This window comes from Hippopotamus amphibius, chromosome 2 (assembly GCF_030028045.1).
Source record: "Hippopotamus amphibius kiboko isolate mHipAmp2 chromosome 2, mHipAmp2.hap2, whole genome shotgun sequence".
NCBI lineage: Eukaryota > Metazoa > Chordata > Mammalia > Artiodactyla > Hippopotamidae > Hippopotamus > Hippopotamus amphibius.
In genome coordinates, this window is record NC_080187.1 from 34,613,994 (window position 1) to 34,640,891 (window position 26,898).

General features: G+C 45.5%; 1 protein-coding gene across 2 annotated transcripts in view; it reads left to right on the forward strand.

Annotated features, from left to right (window-relative positions):
- Nucleotides 1-26,898, forward strand: part of GABBR2 (gamma-aminobutyric acid type B receptor subunit 2) — a 364,042-nt gene that overhangs the window by 216,353 nt on the left and 120,791 nt on the right. For both annotated transcript variants that reach the window (XM_057724616.1, XM_057724617.1), the window contains exon 7: nucleotides 3,198-3,434. In XM_057724616.1, the coding sequence (XP_057580599.1) occupies nucleotides 3,198-3,434 (237 nt within the window). The remainder of the gene's footprint in view (nucleotides 1-3,197; nucleotides 3,435-26,898) is intronic.

Here is a 26,898-nt window from a genome sequence, read left to right on the forward strand (position 1 = left end):
AATATGGTATAAAGAGGAAGCATACCTCAGAAGTGAAAGTTGCCCATCAATATGTGAAAGGAGCTCACTCTTAATCATTAATTAGAGACATGCAAATTAAAATGAGATGTACTTTTTTTTCTTAACCCAAGAAACTGACAGTGATTTTAAAAATTGAAATACCTATTGTGGTTCAAGATGCAAGGAAATGGATACTTTCATACAGAGTAGAATTTTAGCTTTTCATATTTGGGGAGGATAATTTGGGCCTTTATATGTGTGAATAGCATTTAAGGTTTTTATACCTTTTGCCTCAGCAATTATACATCTGGGGATTTCTGCTGAAAAAAATAATTATCAGTGTGTGTTCAGAAAATTTAGATACAAGGATGCTTTTTTGCAGTTCTGTAATTGGGAACAATTAGAAACAGCCTAAATGTCCAATAATTGGAAATTAGCTAAGGAAGTAAAGGTAGAACATCCATGCACTGGAGAGCGATTAACCCCTATCAGCACAGGCGTAGTCTTGGGTCTTCAGGGCGTCCTGAGTGAGCAAATGTGCCAGGTGGCCAGGTGAACAACCACCTGTACTATTAATAGCACTGGCTGGCGTTTGTGGGGCACCTACCGTGTCCTGGACACAGGACTGGCACTGTGCATGCTTCATCTCATGGAACCATCACGGCCACTCAGCAAGGGGAGGATGCAGAGACCAGGAGAAGATAGAATCCCGTCCCAGGTCGCAGTTAGCAAACCACAGAGCTGGGGCTACAGGGCAGGTCGGTCTGCTTCCAAATCCTGTGTTCTTACCACTGTGCCAGAGTCCTGCCTCGATAGCCAAGAGGAAGCTTCTAGATCACCTAGTCCAACCTCCTCGATTTTCAGATGGAGTAACTGATGCTTAGAAGGGGTCTCTGCAGGTATTGTTTTGGGTTCTGTGGTCAAAACAGATAATATCCCTGACCCCATGGAGCTTAATTCTGTGGATAGGTAAGTTGCAGGAAGTGAAAAGTGCAGTAAAGAAGATTAAAACTGGTTGACAGAGAATACCTGGGGGGAAAGGGTGGGTCAGGGAAGCCATCCCTGAGAAATGACACATGTTGGCATTTGTGTGCTGAGAATATCACGTGAGAGCTGGGGAAGAAGCTTTCTGGCAGAGCTTTCTACATCTAGTGCAACAGCCCCGAGCTATAAACTTGCTGTGATTGAAGGACCCAAAAGGTTTAGGGAAGAGAGAGAGCTTCATAATGGACCTTTTCATGCTCCCTAATGAGGAGTGAGACAGTGAAAGATGACTGCAGAGCGCCAGCCCACGGGTGGAGGGGTGCAATTACTTGTGAGAAGGGGCTTGAGGAGCTGGGCTGGGCTAGAGATGGTTCTGTCTCCTTGAAGAACCCTTGGAATTGAAGAGCTTCTGCCCGGTATTTTGAGTGATGAACAGAACAGTGATGGCTGGATATGATGCATTTCGGAAGGAAATCGTAAATGGCTGAAACCTGAGCCATCCGATAGGAGCGAAAATGATTAGGAAAAAAAAAGGCCGTGGATTTGTTGCTGGGACACCATTCACATTTGGTCAGGCAGATTCCCAATTTTGTCGCCTACAGGTTCCACATTAGGAGGGGCGTGGCTGTACCCAGGCCCTGCTAAACCTAGAGCTAAGGGCAAAACTTGAGCTCCAGCCACAGAAGAACCCAGTCTTCAATGGCTCAACTTCACCACCGTCCTTGGGCATTAGACCCGGCCCCAAACAGCATGGGGTGATTTTCAGAAGGCAATTATGACCTCAAACATGAGAGAAGCCGCAAAGCTGGAATGGGACCAGTCTGGCAACACACACACACACACACACACACACACACACACACACACACACACACACACACACAGTGTGACCTTGGCCAAATCTCTAGACCTCTCTGTGTGGGCATGTGTGACCATCTCTAAGGACCGTTTCTGGTATAAACTGACAATGAGTTGATGGTTTCTATGTGTGATTTGTCCCCAGGGAGGGTTTTTCCGAAGACTAAGCCATGGGCTCTGATGACATTGCTGGCAGGGGAGTTCAGAAGTGATTTGGGAAAAGGCCCACGGAAGGGCTGAGGGTAATGTGTTCCCCTGGAGTGGCATTCATTTGGATCTATAAGCCTCAGGGACTAGAGTAAAAAAGCAGTTTCATTACTTTGTGGCCTCAATCAGAATGTTAATATTGCCAATGAAATTCTTTTATGAAATTCAGCTCAATGGGAGAAAAAAAATCTTTTTCTTAAATGCTGAGTTATTCACAGACCCTGCTATATTATGGAAGATGAAAAGGAAGGGCACGATGTAGAGGTCAGAATAGATCTTACACCTGGGCAACTAGGACCTACCCTGGGCCCCATGCTCTAAGAGGACCTCACTCAGGCCCCATGGGGTTCAGGATCCACAAAACCACGGGGACCTGCCTGTGGGACCTGCAGCGTGCACCCCTCCCCTCCTAGGCCATACCCTAAATTCCGTGCCCAAATGCCTGGAGCCACATCCACAATCCAGAGTGCTTCTTTAGGGAGGACTGAGCTTCTGGGGTGGTCAAGGGGCTACTGATGCTGGAAGGGGGAAGAGGTGTGGACTGAGCTTGGCTGGCCTGTGGGATGGAACCAGGTGGGAAGAGAAGGGTGGATGAGCCACAGAGCAAGGTCAGCTTCCCCTGTGCTGCTGCGTCCAGACTGAAGCTATGTGGAGCCCCAGAGTTTTTAATTCAAACTTGGTCTTCCAGGTAAATATACTTTCCTTTAACCCATTATGGTGGAAAGATAGAAAATATTTTACAGAACAATTTGTTTGCTTGTCTATAACTTAATATTTAGATATATGGTATGTGGGCCTTCACTGGAGCCCTAGCTCCAGGCCCTGCAAATGTCAGGGGGAGGCCTGGTAAGAGTGCATTTTTCCTTCACCCTAGTCTGGGCAGACAGCCAGGGTTCAGATAACAGCCCTGCCACTCACTTGGACCTAGGCAAGTTGACTTTCCTGAGTCAATTTTCTCATCTGTAAATGCTGATAAAAACAGTACCACCATACAGTGTTGTTGTGAGATTAGGGAAGATAATGCACATTAAGAACCTAGCACCATGCCCAGCTCACAGTAAGCTTTGGGGAGTGTCAGCTCCCGGCACCGTGTGCCTGATGTCCCTGATGGCTGTAACTTGGTGTCCCCTGGTCTCCTTGCTTTCCAGACGCCACAGCAGTATGAGAGAGAGTACAACAACAAGCGGTCGGGCGTGGGGCCCAGCAAGTTCCACGGGTACGCCTACGACGGCATCTGGGTCATCGCCAAGACGCTGCAGAGGGCCATGGAGACGCTGCACGCCAGCAGCCGGCACCAGCGGATCCAGGACTTCAACTACACGGACCACACGCTGGGCAGGATCATCCTCAACGCCATGAACGAGACCAACTTCTTCGGGGTCACGGTCAGTCCCAGGCCCCCGGGCTCTGCTTTCCTTAGTGCCCCTTGGAGACGTACAAGGCAAGAGGGGCTGTGTCACAGGCCATCTGATATACGATCCATTTTCTCAGTTGTTGAAATAACCTCCTGTGGGCTGTACAATTGCAGGGCTGCTGAAACGGACACATGCAGTAATGCCCTCTGACATGTTGAGAAACTGCTTCTCTATAACTCATGGATTAGAAAGGCCATAGCGAGTTGACCACACACAGAGTAGGTGGCATCCACCAGGTGGTGGGGTGGGATGGGCCCGCAGAAGCTCTAGACCCAAAGTCAGGTTCAAATCCTGGGCCTTCACTTTCAAGTTATGGTCTTCAGACCACAGAGCTTTCATCCCCCAGATGGGAGTAATACGCACCTGGCAAGGTAGTCATAAAGATTCGCTGTTACAAAGTAAAAACTGCTAGTGTTTGTTGAGCAAGCTACTTGCTCTAAGCTTCAAGATTCTCAGCTGGGAAATGGGGATAATAATATCTGTCTTGCACGGAAATCAGGAAAATTAGCAATGATGAGAATCACCACTGTTTCTTGAATGCTTCTTATGTGCTAGGTATGTGCTAATTAATCACCGTCTATAGGTTAGCTTGATGATGTACGCCCAATGCTAGGCACCTGTAGCACTCAGTCAATGCTAGTGGTTGTTGTAGTTAATAATGGTCCCACTGCATCCGTATGCCATCCATAGGAAGTAGGAGCTGTTATCATCCCCAGTAAAGGTGAGGAGGCTGGAGCTCAAAATATTTAAAAGTTCCACAGCTAATCAGAGGTAGAGCTGGGATTTGAACGTGGGTCTAGCTCCTAATTGCTGCATCATACTACCTTCTGGTAATAGACATAAGTGGTAGGTAGTTATGTCTCATGATGATATATTTGTCACTGACTTTGCTCTCAGAAAATAAGGAACATTTGCCTAAAGAATAGGTTGAAATAGCTAAAGTGCTGTCCTTTGTTCTAACTTAGAGTCATTTAGAGAATCAGTCTGTCTTGGGAGTGGATGCCATGAGCTGATGGGTGCATTTCTTACATGTCCACGTCCCTCTGTGCATGCGCTCAGGCTCGCCTCGCTGGTCTGACAGGCCAGGGCTTATGCAAGTGCCGAGTGTAGACTGTGGTGTGGACACCAAGGTGAGTAAGAAGGGAATCTTGTCCTGCAGCCTGTGGTCCAGATGCAGGGTTGAGACCTGGACTCAAATGGCAATAAGAGGTTGGAAGTGCTCTGCACCATGGGGGAGACTGTGTGAGCCCAGAGGGGTTCCTGTGACCTTTGATGAAAAAGTCATGGAAGGCTTTTTGGAAGTGACAACATCTGAGCTGTGCCTGAGACATGCAGAGAGGGGCTGGGCAGATGGAGCGTGGTGAGCAGGGGGAAGATGCATGCGTGCAGCAGGAACAGTTACTTTGTCGGGAATATTGAAGGGGAGGATGCAGAGGCTGGGAGAATAAGTTGGGGCCGGTTCTACAGGGAAAAGCTGAGGAGGCTGGAGCCGGTTAGAAATGCAGATTCTTGAGCCTAACCCCAAGCCCACCAGATCAGAATCTCCAGGGTTGGGGCCCAGCCATCTGTGGTTTAACAGGCCCTCCAGGTGATTCTAGTGCACACTAGCATTTGAGAACCACAGCTCTGGGCATTGGGGAGCATTGAAGTTTGCTAAAATGAAGGACGTTTCCAAATTCCTGAATAGAGCCGCTCTTGACCTGAGACCTGGGCATCTGCTCCCATAGCTCAGAAGTAAAGGCTCTAATTAGTTATCAGCAAAGGCCATGTCTATAGTGCAGCCTAGACTCAGACTGGAAACTTTAACAGCTTTCCTCAGCCCACTGGTTTCAAAAATTCTTTTTTTATCCTTAGACCCTCTTGTTATAAAATTTTACCTGGTGCCTGGTGTATAAGATAAAGAGGAGATTCTCAGGTGAACAGAGGAAGAGCCCAAAGCCCTGCCTGATCAGCCCCCTCCATGTCCTGCCCCACAGCCCCTGAGACCCCTCCCTCACAAAGGTGCCACAGAGCCTTTCTGTCCATAGTACAAATTCACAGACTGAGCTGTAGAGAGGGGTGGGATTCTCCAGGGGTCCCACTGGTAGCATTGTAGCAAAGCTGTCTCAAAACATGGGTACACTTTTCAGGGCATCTTCACGCTTTCTTATTTAATAGAATGAATTCATAGTATCCCAAGTTGAAATGGCTGGATAGAGAGCTACAGAATCTAGGAAGCCTCTCATAATCCTGGAACTCGGCATTTTGTCCAGTTGCCTGACATAGCTTAGGTGGAGATCATCTGTAACTACTTCTAAGCGCTGCCAAATCGTACCTACTCCCTGCCTGATGAGCAATTAGACGAGGCTGAAATGCTTCACGCAGCCTGACGATGAACTTCCTTTTAATGGGGAATTCCTTGACGCCTGTTTATGCCTGCTCTGGTTTGTGACTCGTAATTCAGTGAATGTCAGAACTGAAAGTGATCTTAGAGATCCTCGAAGTCAACCCCTTTGGGTCGTGGGTGAGTATCTGAGGTACGGATGGGGAGTTTCAAAGTCACATGAAGAGAAGGTTTGATTTAGGCAGGACGGTAGCTCAGATGGGCTTGCCCACACCGCGCTCTGTGCCATCTCCCTCTTATATGTACAAATGCTCCATTAGTTGAAAAAGAGATTGCAATAGTGAAACAATTCTTCAGTTATTTTCCCTTCCTCCTTATCCTCTTTGTCACATATTAATATGTACTTGTCGCTGGGCTGTAGACAGGTTTCATTAAAATTGTCTTCTGATCAGAGAAAAAAGGCCATCTTCTGACAAAATAAAAAGTGTCCCTGTGGTCCAAGGAGACCGCAGAAGGCCAAGTTCAGCCATAAATAAAGAGTTAGAAAGGAAAGGAACGGGAGATAGAAATAAATTGGAGCATTTTCTATTTGCCGAAAGGTTTTCATTATACAGCACACATGGTATCCATTTTTCTACTCTCAGACACTTTATTCTGGGTCACCCTCATTCAGCATGTTTACTATACGGAAAATCATTTAAACACATTAAATTAATTATATCTGTGACTCAATTTCAATTGATTCAGTACACACTCTTGCCTGGAAGTTGGGCCTGTGGCTGCGTGTTGAAGAAGAGATTTCTTTCAGGCATCCCAGATCGGGAGTCTGGCTTAGCTTGGGCCCTGCTCTCTTCTATTTTCTTAGGAGCTCTCCTCCCAGCTACGCTCTTCAGAGAACACCGGAGAACCGGATCTGTGTCCCCGCCGGCACAACAACGGCCTAGGGTTCCTGCCACCTCTGATTCCCTGAGTACACAGTTCTGAGTTCTAGCCCTGTCATTACCTTTCTCTGGTCTGCAAATCTGAGAGTGCTTTCTCACCTGGAAACCCTTCTTCTGCCAAACATGTGACAGAAACTCGGGCTCGAACCAAAGCATTCTGAGAATCCCAGCTCATCAGGACAAGGATTCTTAAACTTCTATACATGTGAGAATCTCCCAGGGAGCTTCATTAAAAATTCAGATTTCCTAGTCCTGCCTCAGAACTTCTGATCCAGTGGCTTTGTGGTAGCGCCAAAAAATTCCCATTATTGACAAACAGTCCTGGTGAGTCTCAAATAGCAACCTTGAGAGTTGCTTGGAGCTCTGTCAGATGTGCATATGCGTGTACACACACACACACACACACACACACACACACTCACTTTTGATTTTAAACCTGTCGGAGATGAATTTGTGCTTCCATTCATTCGCTCCTTAGCAGACCCTGTGCTGGGAGCTGGGAGCACAGAGAGGAATAACGTGGTCTCTTCCTCAAAGGGCTCCCTGCCCAGCGGGGGAGAGACAGTACATGAACAATTGCTGGGCGTTGTCCAAGGTCAGCCCAAGACCCTTGGAGGGAGGGCTCCATTCTGCTTATGGGAGTAAAGGCCAAGGAGCTGTCCTCTATTTTCCCGCAGTTCAGTAAGCAAAATTCCACGTGTGGGTGGCTGAAAGGTGCCCGTGCTGCGGGTTCTCCCTGTGTTGTTCACTGGGGAGCGAGGTTACAGTGCCAGGCTCCCCCCTCCCCCGCGCTCAGGGCCATATACTGCAGCTTAAGAGACTCCTCGAGTAGGCTTTTCTACCAAAGAGGCACTAAATTCATCAACAAGCGTATATCCATAATCCTTCAAAGCCTGCTTGGGAGCATGTGCTAAGTTTCCAGGTGAAAAATCAAAGCTTAAATTTTCTTTGGGTGATCATTTTTTAATTCTTCCCAGTTTCCAGTCTCTTTGAAAAAGAGGATGCTGTACCAGATGGACACATCCTTTGGGTATGTTAGACCAAGATGCGATGACTCTAACCAGCAGCATTCCCCCTTTCGTAAACATTTCTTCTGGTTTGTCTTTTAAAATGACACCATATTTACTTTGTGGTGCCTATGACAGAGGCTAAATTACTAGAATCTCATTCTACCCTGTTATGAAGATGTAATGTGTATAATAGTTTCTCTGGGAAGTCACTGAGAGTATGTACCCCAGGTTTGGGTGGGGGCTGTGAGGCTTCCAAGAGCACTTGGCCATAGAGAAATTGAAAGGGCATCCTGGGAATATCTTTGATTGTGAGAAGAGGGCCCATTCTTGCTCAACTATTTCCTGTGATCACCTCCTCACTCGTGGGTGGACCTCATATAGAAGCGATCACAACTTCAAAGAGGGTGACCCATGAGTTCCTCCAAATAATAGACCCGATCTTCATCCTCTGCCCAGCCTCCCTCAACCAGCTGTAGGTCTGGACGTCTCAATTTAACATCTCTTGGGAGAGGCCAACAGCCTTAGGTTCAGGCAGTCACCTCTGATGGCTGTTATCGCTAACTGATCTCATCAAGAATGTGCTGGCGACAGCAGGTGGCGATTTGCAGTTTATTGATCTATTTGTGTTTATTGCTAAAGAGTGGGAATCCAGGCTTCACCAGTGTGTCCCTTAAGCTTCAAGTTTTTATGCAAGATTTTTAAAAAATTATCTCTTCTAAGACTCAAATACTGCCCTCCTCCTCCCCCACCAACATTTTACCTGAAAAGAGGACATCCTAGAGTAAGCTCAGTTTGGTTGGGATTCCAATCACTGTAAGTTCTTGGAAACAGGTGATTAGAGGAAGCCAACCAGCTCCTCGTCCCAGGAAAATCGCACTGTAGGCTGAAGCTCCATTTATTTCACACCCACTGTTGCCTGGCCCTACTGTGACTCTGACATTGTGCAGTTGATTCTGTATCAAGTAGGAAACTTTACACTACACACATGCACACACACACACACACACACACACAGAGGAATGAGTTAAACGTCATCTTGTTCAAGTCGGCCCATCTCTCCTGCCTCTCTGATCTTTGGGATCCTGATTTTATTCTCCAAAATAGAAGCTTCCCACCAGCCACCCATCTGTGCCTTGTATTTGATGTCATCGTTTAGCATATAGATTTTTTTTTTAGGTTGAATTTGAGTGAGACAAGAAACAGCACTAGGAACTCCATCCAAAAGTAGAGAAAACCCTGCCAATTTAGGATTTGACCTCTTTGGGAGCTGGTCATTCAGTCAGTCATGACTCCATCCCCTGGACTCTCATGATTCCACCTGTTTCGATTTTATCTTTTAAGCGATCACTAGAGAGCTTGTGGGAAGCTCTGCCACGGTCCAAGTGTGATATGTCACCTGCATGTCCTAGAAAACGGGGCTTGCCTCAGCGAGCTCGTGCTAGCTCCCGACGCCACGCAGGCTTTTCTGTTCTAGGTCTCCCTTTCGTGAGCCTTTCTTGGCTGTTGCCCAGGATCAACAGTAAACCCTTCTAGTACTTCCTCTGCACCCCACTTGTCTCCACGCCGTCCCGAACCCAGGGAGTTCCCCTGGAATTGCGTTATACACAAATGTAACATAGGAGCTGGTTTGGGAACCTAATCTCGCTCCCTTTATTCCCTGGGTGAGCAGCACACCCTCAGGCTCAGATAAAATGCACCGTTTCCTGGGTCATGGCAGTGACGGACTATAACAGGAAATGCAAATGTGAAAAGTCAGGCAAAAGGAGGCCACATCCAATCCAGGATTTAGAGCTGTGTGACCTCAGGGGAATTGTTTCCCTATCTGTGCCTCAGTTTCCTCATCTGTATAGGGAAATATACTCCACTTGGTATGGTTGATATGAGAAGTAATGGTGTTTAGCACCATCGTCACTACTGTTGTTATTATTACCACCGCTGTTACTGTGGTAATTTTTCAGAGCACAGTTTATGTGGGTCTAAGTCAAGGACTATTCAGAATCAAGTCCAACAATCATTCTGTACCTTACTAAATGCCAGTCTGTTTCACATACATACATTATCGCATTTAATTCTCTCAACAATAAACAAATCTATGAACTTGTATTAAGGTTGCAGGAACACTTTCGAGTTCTCTACCTGCTGCTGCCATTCAGTTTGGGGATTTGATCGTTACCTTAAAGGTGGAAGGCATCTGCTCACAGGCTTCCCTCTGTTCCTCCCTTTAGGTCCATGCCACTCAGTCCCATGACCCTAAGAATTATCATTCAGGGACTTACCTGGTGGGGCAGTGGTTAAGAATCCGCCTGCCAATGCAGGGGACACGGGCTCGATCCCTGGCCCAGGAGGATCCCACATGCCACGGAGCAACAAGGCTGTGTGCTGCGACTACTGAGCCTGCGCTCTAGAGCCCAAGAGCCGAGCCACAACTACGGAAGCTCGTGTGCCTAGAGCCCGTGCTCTGCAACAAGAGAAGCCATGGCAATGAGAAGCCCGTGCACTGCAACAAAGAGTAGCCCCCGCTGTCCACAACTAGAGAAACCCCACACGCAGCAACAAAGACCCAATGCAGCCAATAAATAAATAAATTTATTTAAAAAAAAAAAGAATTATCACTCAGCATCATACACAGAAACTAATGGCAGCCGGTGCTGTTGGTGCCCCAGCCAGATCTCCTAGGGTCCCTTTTAGGGGTTTGGTGAGGTTTGCCCATCCCCCATCTGTACAGGTGCCCCTGCTAGTATCCCACACCTTGGGCAGTTGGAACCTCCTGGCCTGGAGGTGCCTGGGACTCACACCCCACCCCACCCCCAGCAGCCTGCAGCGATGACTGGCTGGTGTGGTGGTATGACACCCGCACGAGTCACCTCCAGGGCTCCCTGGAGGATTAGGCTGAGGTCACCTCACCTGAAAACACATCCAAGCTTGGCCTCTTCCCTCTTCCTCTCTCCCTTATAGGTTTCTGCTGAGAACATGTCTTTAATCAGTCCTTTGCACATGATTCCCTGTCCTAGGCGCTATTTCTAGGGGACCCAATCTAAGACACCTATATGTCTTTATGGAAAATGTAAACATTTTCAAGAGGGAATTTTTTTTTAATTTATTTATTATTATTTTTTGAGGTACACCAAGTTCAATCATCTGTATTTATACACATATTCCCGTATTCCCTCCCTCCCTCGACTCCTCCCCGTCCAAGTGGGAATTTTTATTGTAAGCTAATTGTTATCTCTGCATTAAGTTTAGCACCAACCCTCCACCATCACTTGCCCTGCACCAGGTAAACGGTTCCAGACTCAGCTCCCTTACACTGCGTTGCACTCTGTTCCTACCCCTGCCTCTCGCAGTCAGCCTGCAGGAGAGCCACATTCATACCCTCCGATGAATTAGCAGCTCCCAGATCTGTGGTGACCGCAGTTTTTCACCTGTCTGGTCCCCACAGTACTTCACCTACCACTTTACACCTGGAAGAAGCTCAGTAAACACTGGTAACCTTGAGTTAACTTTGTGGGATTGAATCCGCACATGGTTGAGAAATTCAGTCACACACTCCTACTCTCCTGCCTCCCAGGATTCTATAAACTAAAAAAACTTTTTCTGCCCAATAAATAATCAGAACTGACAACAGCAGTATTCACGGGGTCTACAGTTCTCAAATCTGCTGATGGTGATGCCCAAATTATTGCTGTGATAGCTGGTGTCACTGTTTCACGCAGGTTGTGGAAATCTCCCGACTTGTGTGTGTGTGTGTGTGTGTGTTGCAATGGGGATGGAGGGCTCTTGCTGCTGCCTTCCTGAGGCAGGAGAGAAACCCATCCTTTACTCACCCCCCAGTCTCTCCCATCAGCATCTCTCTAGGGGTCAGCTCCCACAGCCTGAGGGGAGAGGAGTTGCTCATGGGCCCTCTGTGGCTTCAGACTGTCAGGAGCATTTCCTAGAGGTAACTAATTGCTAGTGATAAACAGCTATAATAGTAATCCTCGATGTGACTGCCCTGTACACAGGGTATACATATAGTCTCTCTCTCCTTTGTTCCTCAATGCAATTACATTTATGAACATCATGCTAATAGTAGCTATGGATTAATGCGCTCCCACTGCATCCCAGGCAGCATCCTAAGCACCATACACATGTTGTTGAATGTGATGCTCAAAACAGCCACCCAGCAGGGGATGTGTAATTTTGAGTGCCAAGAGCACTCCTCCCAGTGAGCTGCGTCTGGCTTTTTAAGCGATGTCACATCTTTGTCCACATCTCACTTTCGCAGCGGCCTCCCTGGCACTCTATTTAAAATCGTAATCTCACCCCTTTCATTCTTCTTCACAATAGTTACCCCACTTGACGTGCGCCCTATTTTACTTATGCACTGTCTGTTTTGTTTTCTGCTGTATCTTTAAGACTTAGAACTGAGTGCCTGGAGCATAGTAGGTGCCTAATAAATATCTGTTAAATGAGTGAATGATTTGGATAAATTAATGACCATGTCATTATTTTTTAAAAAAGCAAAAACAAAAAACAGGCTGAGCGAAGATAATTGATTTACCCAGCCTGCTACAGGTAGCCAGTGACAGAGTTTATTCAAAGCTGCCCAATCTGGCTGACGTAAAAGCCCATGTTCTTAACCGTCTGGGTGTTCTATGAATTCAGCTAGCATTCCCAGCGCCCCCTGTCAGCCAGGACTGGGCCAGGCAGGAGGAGTAAGATATAAGGTTTGCCCCCAAGGAACTCACTGACCGAACAACCATATGAGATGCATGGGAGGGCGAGCAGGAGCCACTCTCCCCATGTTAGTAGCGGAGGATATTGTGGTCCGCCCTCTGCCCTGGGTTGTCTGTGTGTCCATCTGTACCTTCCCACTGGACAGTGAGCCTTTGAGCCCCTCGCCTGGGACTGGGGCCTGTAATCCTCTCTGTACCCCTGGTGCTTTGTATAAAACTGGCTCTTAGTCTATGAAACACATGTTTGTTGATTGAATGAATTAGGAAATTGTAGCTCAGGGAGGCAACGTAGCTATGCTTGGGTCCCACGGTGCAATGCTGGTGAGCCTCGTTCAGATCGACATCCTAGGTCTTCTGATTCTAAATGCAAGTGATTCCAAATCTTGCGCTCTTGGGTGCTGCGTGGCTGCTCTCCCCCCGTTTATTTAAACACAATTACAAATGACTGCAGATAATGTAAAGCACAGGGAAGAAACCTACTCCTTCTGCTGTCAGATAAATGTAAAAGATCAAAATAATGTGCTTTAGCAATTTGTTTGAATTGATGCCTAGCCTTTCAGAGCTTGCAAGTCTGACTTCCTCAAGTCAGGGAAAAAAAATAACTGTTTCCTTACGAGAAGCAGTGTGGGGGAGTATATCATCTTATGAGAGCTTCACCAGAAGCCCTGTGTACAGATTCTGTCCGGGTCCCTGAGAGACACAGACAAAGGGAGGGTTCAGTGACATGGTGGTTGTAGTAACATTGCTGTAATGACAAATGTCATGATAACACGAGTAGCTAACGGTGTGTGTTCACTATATGCTGGGTGCTCTGCTAGGCGCTTACATGTATTCTCTCATGTAGTTCTCATAATGACCCCTGTTATGAGTTGAATTGTGTCCCCCACCCCCAGGATCCATACGTTGACCGCCTAACACAAAGTGCCTCAGAATGCGACCTTATTTGGAAGTAGGGTCATTACAGATCTAATTAGTCAAGATGAGGCCATACTGGAGTAGGATGATCCAGTGCAACTAGTGTCCTTCTAGAAGGGGGAGATTTGGAGACAGACATGTACACAGGGAGAACCCCACGAGAAGACGAAGCCACAGATGGAGGAACACTTCTCTACGCCAAGGAACGCTGACGATGGCCCACAGACGACCAGTAGCTGGGGAGCTGGTTCTCCCTCACAGCCGTCAGGAGGAACCAACCCCGCCGACACCTTGACCCTGGACCTCTAGCGCCTGGAACTGTGAGACAGGAGATTCCTTTTAAGTCAGCCCATCTGTGGTATTTTGTTACGGCAGCCCTACCAAACTGTTACAACCCCACACAGTGGAGACGGTTATTTTCAGCATTTTGCAGGCAAGAAACCTGGGAGGTTATATAGTGTCCCAAGATCACAGAGCTCGTGAGAGAAGAGCTGGGATTTGGACACAGGCATTCTAACTTCGACCCTCACTTTTAACCTTGATCCTGCACCTATACAAGCTCTCCTCCATTAGGGGGCAAGAGAATCAGCCAGAGGTGAGCAGAGCTGAAATGAACCAGTGAGACCACCACCTCCCACCACCCCACTTGCAAGGTGGGGAGATGGCAGCCCTTGAGTACCTGCTGAGTAAGAAGCAAGGCTGAAGCCAGGAACCTGGCCCCTCATTTGTAGGCGGGGACCCTCCTCCATGCTGCCACCTAGAGGAATGTTCTACACGTCTGTTTGGCCAGGTCATCCTGGAAGCAGCACCTTACGTTTTACTCCTTCTTCCCTAGTTGGAGGAAGGGAGAGTGTTTTATTTACTACCGTCTTATTCTTACACACATATTTCTTTTTCTGATTACTAAAATAATACCTGTTCATTACAGAAAATGTAAAAAGCACAAGACAAGCACCAAAAAAAAAAAAAAAAATCAAAGTCACCCGTAACTTCATTATTCAGACAGGCCTGTGCGGCACTGTAAGCACTTATGCTTCATACTCAGATGTGCTCTTTAAAAAAAAACATTCCTTTCCAACCATTTGTTTTGATCCCTCACATTATAAAGCTTTTTCTGTGGCAATGATTTATTTTAACCCCATCTTTCCTTTTTTAAAAAATTATGATCAAATATATATAACATAAAATTTACCATTTTAACCATTTGTAAGTGTACAATTCAGTGACATTAAACATATTCACACTGTTGTGAAACCATCACCACATCCATCTCCAGAATGTTTTCCTCTTCCCAAACAGAAATTCTGTCCTTATTGAATAATAATTCCCGTTAGGTGTGGTCATTTAAAGCTATTATTTATTATGTGAACATTTATTTATTAATTATTTTCAAAAGTGTTTGTAAAGATATCATAAGTAATTTGCTAACTAATTTTATAGGGAAATTTTATAGGGAAATTATAACTAAATTTATAGTATTTGCAAACTACTTCTAACCAAATAGTTATTAGGCCAGCAAAAGTTTGGTTGCCTTTTCATGCAGAAACCTAAGAATGTACATTTTTAAATGTTGAGAATATAAATAGTGAGCAAACATTTTAAAGTAAGTTATATACAAGGGTGAACCAAAAATTATTCACATCCTGGCTGTAAAATTTCTACAGCCAGAGTGCAGATAATTTTTGACTTACCTTCGTAGTTAAACATTAGTGATATTCCCATCATTGAGGAAAATCCTTAGATAAAGAAATACCCAGATCCTATATGGAAAACAAATCTAGGGACTTCCTGGTGGCGCAGTGGTTAAGAATCCCACTGCCAATGCAGGGGACATGGTTTCAAGCCCTGGTCCAGGAAGATCCCACATGCTGAGGAGCAACTAAGCCTGTGCACCACAGCTACTGAGCCTGCGCTCTAGAGCGTGCAGGCCACAGCTGCTGAGCCTGTGTGCTGCAGTTACTGAAGCCTGTACACCTAGAGCCCATGCTCTGCAACAAGAGAAGCCACCCCAATGAGAAGCCTGTACACCTAGAGCCCATGTACCACAACAAAGAGTAGCCCCTGCTCACCACAACTAGAGAAAGCTTGTGCACAGCAACTCAGACAAAAAAAGAAAAAGAAAAAGGAAAAAAAAAAGAGGTCCATAATACATCCCATGCATTTCTCTCTTCATCAGGCCAGAATACCCCCTCAGTGTGTGTCAAGGTATGTTAGCCTGTGAGCTTGCTAAGCAGGAGGGAAGTCTTCTATGATCAGGGGAGGACAGCTGACATAAATTTCAGCTGACAAGTTGCACAGCTTTGAACTCTGATGGATGCCAGCTCTGCCTGTGTGTGCTCCAGCAGAGGTTACTCACAAACACTTGGATATGACCCTCTGCGCCTGCCTAACTAATGGCCAGCCCTTCGTGAGGAGGGGTGGAAGAAGCTGGAAAGATCCATTTTCTCATGGAATTGCAGCACTCCCTCACCCCCTTTCTTCTTTCTCAGTGGAAGTCAAGCTTTCTAGAATTGTTGCTTAAACCAGTATTTGGTAATGTTAACCTAAAACAAAGCAGCCAGTTATTTTACCAGCAAAATGGGTTTATACAGGAGCAGCAAAGAATTGCAATTCAGAACATGCAACTATGGCAAACCACATGCATGTCCAGTTCAGCAAGGGAGAGGAAAGGAGAAGAGGAAGTGGGGAGGAGCTGTTATAAACAGAAGTCCATTGGAGGAAACTGGGAGTTTGAAATATAGTGACTTTTTATTGGGTGAGTTGTGACAGTCTCATTGACTGAGCTGTTGCCAGGCCCTCCTACTGGAGGTATTAAAGTAGGGTCATTTCTTGCCAGAGATGCAAGGTATGTCTCTTCCTGTTGAGATGTATGTTGACAGAGCGAATATGAGTGAGTGATTAGTGTGTGAGAGCTCCCCCTTCTGGCCTCCCAGTGACAATTTTGTGAAATATTATTAATTTTTACCGCGAGTTGAGACCTGGAGTCTAGACAGAGCCGTGTAAATTGTGGAGGGGGAGTGGAGGTGCGGGTAAGGTGGGGAAGGGACTGGGAGGGGGGAGGTGCCCACTTTTGTCTTCCTAAGAGGCAATAGTATGAAATGCTTAGGAACATGGTCTCCAGAGAGACTTTCTAGGTTCACATCTGTAAAATGGGATAACACCTTAGACCGGGCTTCCTGTAAACAGACTCGGGGACAGAGTGTTACATGCAGAAGGCTTATGGGAGAATGAGCTTAGGAAATATACTGTAAGGGAGTGAGGGTGGCACGATTGGGCAGAGCAAGAAGTTGATCCGAAGTTTACAACTGAGGCCATAGCTGATCCTAGAGGAGTTCTGAAGCTGGGATGGCCCTCAGAGTTGTCCAAAGTGAGGCACGGGACCTGAGCCTTTGGATATTCTTACCAGTCAGTCACTGGCCATGGCTGGGCCCAGGAGGGGTGTATCCTTGGGCAGGGATTCCCCATGGTGCAGGGGTAGCTGGGACCCTCGGTATCCAATATTCCAAGGAGCTGGGAGATGGTGCTTTAGCCAGAAAGAGGGGATCTGAGCAGAGTCCCCGAGCATCCCTTACAGGTAACAACAGGGCTACCTTAAAGGGTTGTGGGGATTAAAGCGGTTTAGACAGGCAGAGTGCCTGGGACATAGTAAGTGCTAAATTAGTGCAAGGATGATGAGGAAGGATGCATTTGGATACCAGTTGCACACAGTCCTCTAGACTCTCAAACACCTGTAATTAATTTTCCAGGAGATACTGGGGTTGGTGGATCCCCATGACACTGCTTCAGTTGCATTCTTGGAGCTCTTGCCATCTTTGGTAAATCATTCTCATATTCATATGCACAGTAGCAAACACACTCACATGCACTCACACACACACACACACACACACACACACACATACTCCTAAATGTGTGATTTATGGGTGTTCATGTCATTGTGTATAAAGTGATTTATTAATCTATTCCACTGGTTTTCAAACTTGATTTTCAAGAGATTTTACATATAATCCCGATATCATTGTCCCTCATTTAACATTTACATTAGCTTTAAAATTACATTTAATGTTACTTTTTTTTTCAGATCTGCTCCTTGGAAGACTTTGTTAACCCTCCATTTTTATTTAAAAATCAGGAAGCAAGTTTCTGCAGGAACAAAGATGAAGCAAAGGCTTAATGGGGAACCTGGCCCAAACCATTATTTCAGCTCCCCCTGGTCAGACCTCTGAGAAGGGCCCGAGGATGGTAGTCATGGTGGCAGGTCCCCTGACAGTGCCTCAGAGGCAGGAGAGGGGAACGATCTTAGCTGGTACCCACACCTACACTCTTTTTTTAAACAATGATGTATAGTTGATTTACAATATTATATTAGTTAATATAGTGATTCAGTATTTTTATAGATTATACTCCATTTAAAGTTATTATAAAATAATGGCTATATTTCCCTGTATTGTACAATATATCCTTGTAGCTTATTTATTTTATACGTAGTAGTTTCTACCTCTTAACCCCCTACCCCTAACTTGCCCCTCCCACTTCCCTCTCCTCACTGGTCACCACTTTTTTGTACTCTATGGCTGTGAGTCTCTTTCTGTTTGGTTATATTCATTCATTTGTTTTATTTTCCAGATTCCACATATAAGTAATAACATGCAGTATTTGTCTTTCTTTGTCTGACTTACTTCACTAAGCATAATACCCTCTAGATCCCTTCATGTTGTTGCAAATGGCAGAATTTCTTTTTTTTAAATGGATGAGTAATAATATTGCATTGTATGTGTATGTGTGTGTGTGTGTGTGTATATATATATACACACACACACACATACAAATATATATTGAGGTTATATATATGTGTATACATATATATGTAATATATGTATTTGTACATATGTATATATCACACTTTATCCATTCATCTATTGATGGCCACTTAGTTTGCTTCCATATCTTGGCTACTGTAAATAATGCTGCTGTGAACATTGAGGTGCATGTATCTTTTCAGATTACTATTTTCATTTTCTTCTGGTATATACCCAACCATGAAATTGCTCAATCATATGGTAATTCTATTTTTAGTTTTTTGAGGACCTACACTATTTTAATAGCTGTGTTTGATTTTAATATGTACTATAAAAGTATAACTAGCATTTAAGGTAGTGAGATAAGTTTTCTTTTTTAGTTTTTTTTAAGAGGCAGATATTTAATAAAAGCACAGATGGCTGCAAACAGTCATGAAGGTGACACACATATAATGGAGGTTTCAGAAACAGTGACCTCCTTATTGCTTTATCTTTACTTTATCTTGAAAGGCACTGTGGTTGTCCTCTTAAAAGTTTAAGAAATGAATCATAAAAGAGTAGGAAAGAGAATGAGAGAGAGAACAAGTGAGAGATTGACCAACAGCAGAACTTTGTTTTCCTTGGCCAGTTTGTACAGTGACCAAGGCAGCAAACAGTACTATACTTTTCACAGGAGTTTTTGATGATAGGGTTAATAGCCTTTTTGTTTAATGCCATTTCACCACATTCGTGTGGTGTTAGTAATAAAATGTGTTTGGCCAGGGGGGTGGGTGTCCATTAAACAAGACAAGAGCCAAACTGCTTTGGGTAAAGTTGCCTGTGGTGGCCATTGAAACATAGTCCTTGAACCCAAGCTGCACAAGTGGAGATCCTTGCATTAGTCTCTACTGTGCCATTATTTTCGGGGCTTTCTGTTTGTTTTGGTTTGGGTTTTTTTTTTTAATTTATTTATGTATTTATTTATTTATTTATTGGCTGTGTTGGGTCTTCGTTGCTGCACACAGGTTTTCTCTAGTTGCGGTGAGAGGGGGCTACTCTTCATTGTGGTGCGCAGGCTCCTCATTGTGGTGACTTCTTTGTTGTGCAGCACAGGCTCTAGGCATGCAGGCTTCAGTAGTTGCAGCACATGGGCTTAATAGTTGTGGCTCACAGGCTCTAGAGCTCAGGCTCAGTAGTTGTGGCACACAGGCTTCGTTGCTCTGCGGCATGTGGGATCTTCCTGGAGCAGGGCTCGAACCCATGTCCCCCGCATTGGCAGGCGGATTCTTAACCACTATGCCACCAGGGAAGCCCGTGTGCCATTATTTTGATTCCCCAGTAGTTGGATAGCTTTACACAGAGGCTTCTACTACCCACTCCTTGAGGATGGAATCTATCTGAGATTCACCTCTCTGTTCCCAGGTCCTAGCTTAGAGTCTGGCCTATATTTGAGTTCCAGCTGATGGTAGAGGAACAAATACATCAGAGATATTTTTATGACCACCCTTGTCTCCAGCCTCTTTAACATCTCCTCTGGGCTTTATGCATAGTAGACATACAAGAAATATTAGCTAGCCAGTTGAATGGGTGAGTGGAGGCCTGGCAGATGAGTATATAGTTGGATGGCTGAGTGGATGAGTGAATGGATATAGATGAATGGATGATGAGAAAGAGATGAGTAGATGGATTAATGGATGAGTGTGTAGGTGGTTGGATGGCTTGATAAATGGGTACATGATAGATAGGTAGATAAGCCAGTGGGTGGATAGACAAAGATGAATGAGTGGAAAAGTTGGTGGGTGGATAGGTGAGTGAGAAGGAGTGAGTGAGTGAACAGCAGGCTTAGAAGAGGTAATTGCAGTTCGTATGTGTCTGCTTCATTCTAATCAAAGCACATTTTTTTCCGGGAGGATCTTCAGAGGTGATGACCCTGATGTCTTGACTCCTTTTCTGTACAATTTCTGACCTCTAGAAAGTGTTTGCCATGTTTTCTGATGTAAGGCCCCATCTTGTCATCAGACTTACAGAAATACATGTTTCATCTCATACCTTTATTCTTCCCTCAAATTTCATGCTTTCAGGGATTGGGCCTCATTAAATTCTGTCCTCTACCCGATTACTCTTTGAGAAAGTTCCTTGTTAGGGCATTTCTGCTGTGAAATGTATCACACCAAACCCATGTGAGTGCCAACCTGAATGCTAAAGACAGTTATTAGCAAATTTAGCCTAGAGATGTTTCAGAGTTGTCAGTTCTGATGTTCATAGGATTATATTTTCAAACATCATCACACATCCTCTATGACAGAGTTGATTACTGTGATGAACTAGTTTTCTTCCTTTGCGAGATGTTTCAGTTGCAAAAATCATTCTGAAAGCATTTGAGAAAAATGCCAGGCAAAACTGAAATGACACTCTTTCATTTGGGTGTTTGTTTAACTTGCTGGGAGTGGAAGCTCTGTGTGGCAGAATGAGCACTGGACACAGAGTCCATGGAGCTAGGTTTGTACGCTGTCCTCTCCACCTTAGCAGTGGTGACCTCGGGAAAGTCTCTAATCTTTGCTTTCTCTTCTGCAAAGTGAGACCAATGACCAAGGGCCCCTTGCCAGGTTGCTCTGGAGATGAAATAAGGAAAGTGCATTACAAACTTTAAAGTGCCCTATATGATTGAGAGGTGCCTGGTAGAAGAAGAAAGAAAGCCATACTTCATATGTATCACATTATTTCTTTTTTTTTTTTTTCCTTCTGTTTTGGGGACTTAAGCAACAGGAGAAATCAGATACTTCAGTGAAAAAAAAATAACTATATGTTCAAGAATGAATAAAGCACCTTTTTTTGGGCCATGGAATTTTTATTATCAGTGATGGGACCATAGCATAAAAACCTGGCACAACTGCAGAGAAGTAGTTATTTCCCTTTTCTCATTTCTTCTACAAATATTTACTAGCGCCTACAGTATAGGAGGCATGGAGAGGGGGATGCTATGGATATGGTGTTGAGCAAGACAAATGGGGTCCTTGTACCCAGGAGGAAGCAGACAATAAACAGATAATCACCTGAATAACTATTTAAATATAAATTGTGGAACGTGCTCCAAAAGACAGTTATGGGGTGTGTGGAGAGTGTATAATGTGGAGGCCTGGCTTAGGCTGGGGATCAGAAAAGACTTGCCTGAGGAGATGACTTTGAGTTGAGATTGGAGGATGAATAGGAGCTAATAGGCATAAAGGATGGAAGGGTGTTCCTGGAAAAGGGAAGAGCAAATGCAAAGGCCCTGGGTGAGGGCACCTTTTAGAAACCAAAAGAAAGCCCAGCTGGAGCTGGATCTGGCTGGAGCTGAGGGTGGGATGGGATGAGCCTGGGTGTGGAGGAGACGGGTTGGTGGAAGCCAAATCATGTCATGCCTGTTATCCTGAGACCAGCGGGACCCTGATTGCCGTTCTTAAGAAGCTTCCCCTGGCTGCAGTGGGAGAGAACAGATGAGAAGGAAGCAAAAGCAACTGCAGGGATGAGGTACCAGCCATGGCAGTGCGTGGAGAGGCAGGTGGATTCAAGGCACATGTCAGGAGAAGAATCACAGGGTTGGTTATTGACCAGTTATTGCAGGAAAGAGGGGATGATCAAATATGTACTCCTAATGCAATTACTTCCTATTTTGAACTGAATGGTTCTCGAATTATATACACTGTGAACATTACTACAGTAAATTAAGGAGATTCATCTATAGATTCTGTGGTATTCTGTGCCATTTAACACTGGCTAATTTGAAAATGTGCATGGTGGCCCAGGGAAAACTGGATGGTCTAGTCACCCCTCCTAATCCCGCAGAAAAACACTCTGTCCGTGAGAGGCAAGGATCAGGTCCAAAAAGATGTTTGGCAAACGGTCATTAAAAACAGAGCATATGGGCTTCCTAGGTGGCGCAGTGGTTAAGAACCACCTGCCAATGCAGAGGTCATGGGTTCGATCCCAGCTCCAGGAAGATCCCACATGCCACGGAGCAACTAAGCCCGTGTGCCAAAAAAAAAAAACTGAGCATATGAGTGTGCAGGAAAAATCTGACCTGACCCTTTAGGTGTTCACACCTATGGGGAGGCAGACATGATGTAAAATCCACTCTTGCCCGTCTACAAAGGAGGTGACAGCAACATTACGGAACCCTCCCTGGTGTGGTGCCCCTGCAGAATAGCCTGACCTCAAGTCCCACCCCACCTCCCGCAGTTCCCCCAGTTGTCCCTCTGTGCCCCTGAGTCTCAGTGTCCTCACACAGCGTCCTCACTTGGCCCAGTGCCTTGGCCTCCTGGTGACATGCAGTGCCCACAAGCCACTGGTGGGCACCTCTCACCATCCTATCACCAGATCTTCATTCCCCAGGCCCCCAGACGATGGGGCCCCTGCAAGGCTGTACCAGCCTCAGTCGTCACCGGAGAAGAAGGCCACTCTGCCCCTCGCTTGTCACACGTGCTCAGCTGGGCCCAGTGCTGTGCTGGGGCTGACTCGTATCAGCTCATTAGAGCCGACTGTCTGCATGTCTTCCCAGCTCCCTGTTGTGTGACGTCCCCATCTTCGTCATGTGAAATTGGCCGTGGTAGGGGTATTTACACCACAGTAATCAGCAACCACTAACAAATCAGAGCCTCCTCCTCACCTGCCTCTGAGAGCGGGTTGTTAAACATTTCCCAGCACCCTACTGTGTCTGGGCCCAAAGCCCAGCTCCCGTGCCCTGGGCCCCACAAGGTTCCCTGTGAACACCGTCCCCTTAGCTTCCGCCTGCCCCTCTCTCCACAGGGGTCGGACCGAGTGCCTGTGCATGCTGACCTGCCAGCCCTCACCCCCACACAGACTCACCCAGGCACCGGCACATTAAACACCTCAGTGTCTGGGAGCTGCGGCCCCAGGAGTCACCAGGCAGGGGCAAGCTCTGCATCCTGGTTTAGGTGCAGCCAGGCCCCCTGGTATTACATAGCTCTGTGTCGGATAGGACTGGATCCATCCGTGGGAGACATTAAGAAGGAACATTTCAGGGTTCTAGGCAGTCAGAGCAGAGCGAATCGTTTCCTGCTGGATTTAGGACGAGACCACCAGAAGGAGGGGCGCTCATTCTCTCCGTGATTCACTCACTGGTGCCAGGCCCTGTGTTCATAACAGTGCAGGAGGGAGTGAGACACAGTCGACGCCGGCACCGCTCAGCGTGCTCCCCGGCAGCCCCATTCAAGAGTGCTTAAAATGGGGCTGGTCCACACGTGTAAAGTACACACGGACTTTCAGAGACTTGGTACCGGAAAATATAAAATAGCTCATTAATAATTTTTATATTGATTACAATTGAAATGATATCGTTCTAGATATATTGGGTTAGATAAAATTTATCATTAACATTTATTTCACCTGTTTCTTTTAACTTTTAAAATATAGTCACTGGATTATTTTAAATGACATACAGGGCTCATATCCTATTGGTTTTAAACATTGATGGAACCCCTGGGCTGGTGGCAGAGACGTTCAGTCTAGACAATTGGGCTTGACTTCAAAGGACAGGTAGGATTTTGAAAGTCAGAGATAACTGGAGCAGGGAGGAGAATGTTTTCTAGAAATAAGCACCCAGATTTTCCCACACCCCATGTGAGGAGTATCACTTCCGCTTAGACCTAAAAGACTGTAGTTCTAGGAAGTTTTCCTCAGGGAGCAATTGTGATATGAGCAAAGACAGGGCCAATTAGAGTGTTCATGACAACATGGTTTGTCATGGTGGGATCAGAGGAAAAACCGGAAATAACCTAAATGCCCAGTGGTCAGGCTTAGCTAAATAAATTTTGATGCATCTTTACAGTGGAATTGTTGGCAGCCACCAAAACTAGTTGTTATCGGAAAATATCTAATGGCATAGAAGATTGTTTATAATATATTGCTTGGGGAATTCCTAGGTGGTCCAGTGGTTAGGACTCGGCACTTTCACTCCCATGGCCCAGGTTCAGTCCCTGGTCAGGGAACTAAGATCCTGCAAGCCATGTGGCATGGCCACAAAAAACAATAACAATAACAACAACAACAACAAAAACATAGATAGATGATAGATAGATAGATAGATAGACAGACAGACAGACAGACAGATAGATAGATAGATGATAGATAGGTATAATTTGGTGAAAAAAATGACAGGTTACAAAAATCTGTGTAATAAATCCCCACTTTTGATAAAAAAAATTATAAATACATAAAGGCTTGTAGAACGTACTCCAGAATGCTAACAGTGATTGTCTCCGGATGGAAGTCTTTCTCTTTGCTTGTTTCTTCCTTTCCAAATTTTCTGCAGTGAATACACATTACTTTAGGTCTCAGGGTTTTTTTGTTTTTTTGTTTTTTTTTAAAGGAAGACTTTTTAAAAAGATCTTAACGTCAGAAGTCCTGGACTTTAATCCAGTCTTGGCCCTTACTAGCCAAGGGACTTTAAGCCCTTGGCCCCAGTTCTCCCATCTGGACCATAGGATATATTAATACCTGCTTCATAGAGTTGTTATGACATATTCCTATCTGGCTTTCCTGGCACATGTTGGCTGTCAGCCAATATTAATTTTTTTCCCCTTTCTGTCCCATTCTGTCTTAGGTGGACCCTAATTCTCATTTTGAAAAGAATGGGGCAGGGAGGGGAGAAAAGGTGGAAGTAGATGTCAGAGAGGCCTTCAGTGTGTCCCACCCTCATGTGGGCCTTAGTTGTCTGGGCCTGGAAGAACTGACTCCATCTTCTTTCTCCTCAGTGCCAAACTCTACCGAGTTTGATCCCCACTGGTTGGAGTCCATTTAACTGAGGGTGTGTTATGCAATTTAATCTGGAATATGTAGAATAAAAATTACATAAGGTGTTGCCTAACTCAGGGTGTAGGACAGCTTGAAGAAGTCTTTTGGAGGGCTAATGAGGTTTGGAGGGCTTAGAGTGTATACAGTTAATTACTATAGTGATTGATCAGGCCTAGTAGACTCTTAGAAAAAGGATGAAGAGGGCAGGACTTTGTATATGTGTATGTGTGTATTGTATACATGCATAGACACATATGTATGTATTTTTACAGGCCCACAGTATGTGATAAAACAGTGACCTAGATTCTCTCTTCAGCGCACACAGGATCTTTAGTAAGCCATATGTAGTGATAGCTAATCCCCATAACCACTGTCAATTCCCTTTCAGTAATTTGGCAGGGCCCCTGCAGTGTGTGCAGGCTCGACAGTGCTTTCTGAAATGTACAGAAAAATTCCCTGTTCGTCCTCAAATCTAGTAATTCTATCAACTAGCTTATGAAGAGCTGCCTCAGTAATCCACGTTTAATGGCCTTAGCCACTAGACAGCTGTCTTGGGAATTAAAGTCTCTTGTGAACAGAGTATCCTGAGGTTCTAAACTCCAGTGCAATGGAAGTGAGTCCTGGGTCCCCCCACCCACCCCCACAGAAATGGGATTTGAAGCAGATGTCCAGCTTGGCATCTACTCCTTGGGCGCTTGCTTCCTACCCTGACTTTAAGAGTAGCAGCAACCCAACAAGCAGTGGGATTTATCAGACACCTCCCCCGTTGGATAATCAGTGGACCTCAGCTAGGGACGAATCCTGTGCCTCAGTTCATCTGTAGGATGGGGGGATATTGCCTGGCGTGGTCAGAGAAGGGGCTCTCAGATCTCTCAGGTCTCTCGTGACTCTGAAATAGTAAAAGAGAAAAGGTTTTCAAGACGGCAACCAACATTTACTAAGCCTTCAAGGTACTGAATTTCCAAGGACCAAGCCCTGCCTGTGAGGGAGATGTGATTGTTATTATTTTATAGAAGAGGAAACCAAAGCTCAAGAGCCTGTGTAGCCTGCCCAAGTTCATACGGTGGGAAGGGTGCACTGTGCCCAAGTTCACAAGGTAGGAAGCGTGGGTCCAGGTTTCAGGTTGATGTCAGCCACCTCTAATGCCCAGGTTCTTTTTACACCCCTGCCCACCTCCCTCAGTGGAATCCTTTGGAACCTGAGTGTGTACTGTTATACCAACCATATACGGAGAAGTCAATACAGGTATCATCTCCACTCTTCCCTCCACTTGCCAAACTCTGCGGACTCTGAAATCCCAAGTCCCGCCTCTCTTCTCTCTCCCCTTTGCCACTCGCTTATTCTGGCTCTCACTTTTACACTCACCACATTACTCTTCCTAAATAACCTATGACCATGTTGTTCCTTATTAAAAGCCTCCATGGCTCCCCACTGCCTACAGGACACAGCCTGGCATTTTAGGAGTTCCACGCCCCACTCCCCGCCCCCCAGGCTCTAACCTGCATTTCCAGCTATTTCTCCTCGTGCTGCTCTTCACATGGAAGGGATACTAGCTACTCTCCCACACACGCATCTCAATTTCTAAGCTTCATAACTGTGCTCCTGGGTTTTTTTTCTATCATCTTTTCAATCATTTATTCATTTAATGAATAATTTTTGAGAACTTAAGATGGGCCAGCTACTGTATTGGGAGCTAGGGATACAGCAGTGGACCAAGAAAACAGAAATCCTTCAGAGAGTTTACACTCTAGTGCGAGGAGGCAGTTGATAATCGACATATTAAATAGGTAAATTATATAGTATGTAAGAAGGCATGGTTGCTATTCAAAAAGAAAAAAAAAGAAATGTGCAGGAGGAAGGAGGATTGGAAATGCCACCACTAGAGGGGGAGAAGGGATTTAAACAGGATGGCCAGAGGAGGCGTCATTGGGAAGGTAACATATGAGAAAACACTTGGAGG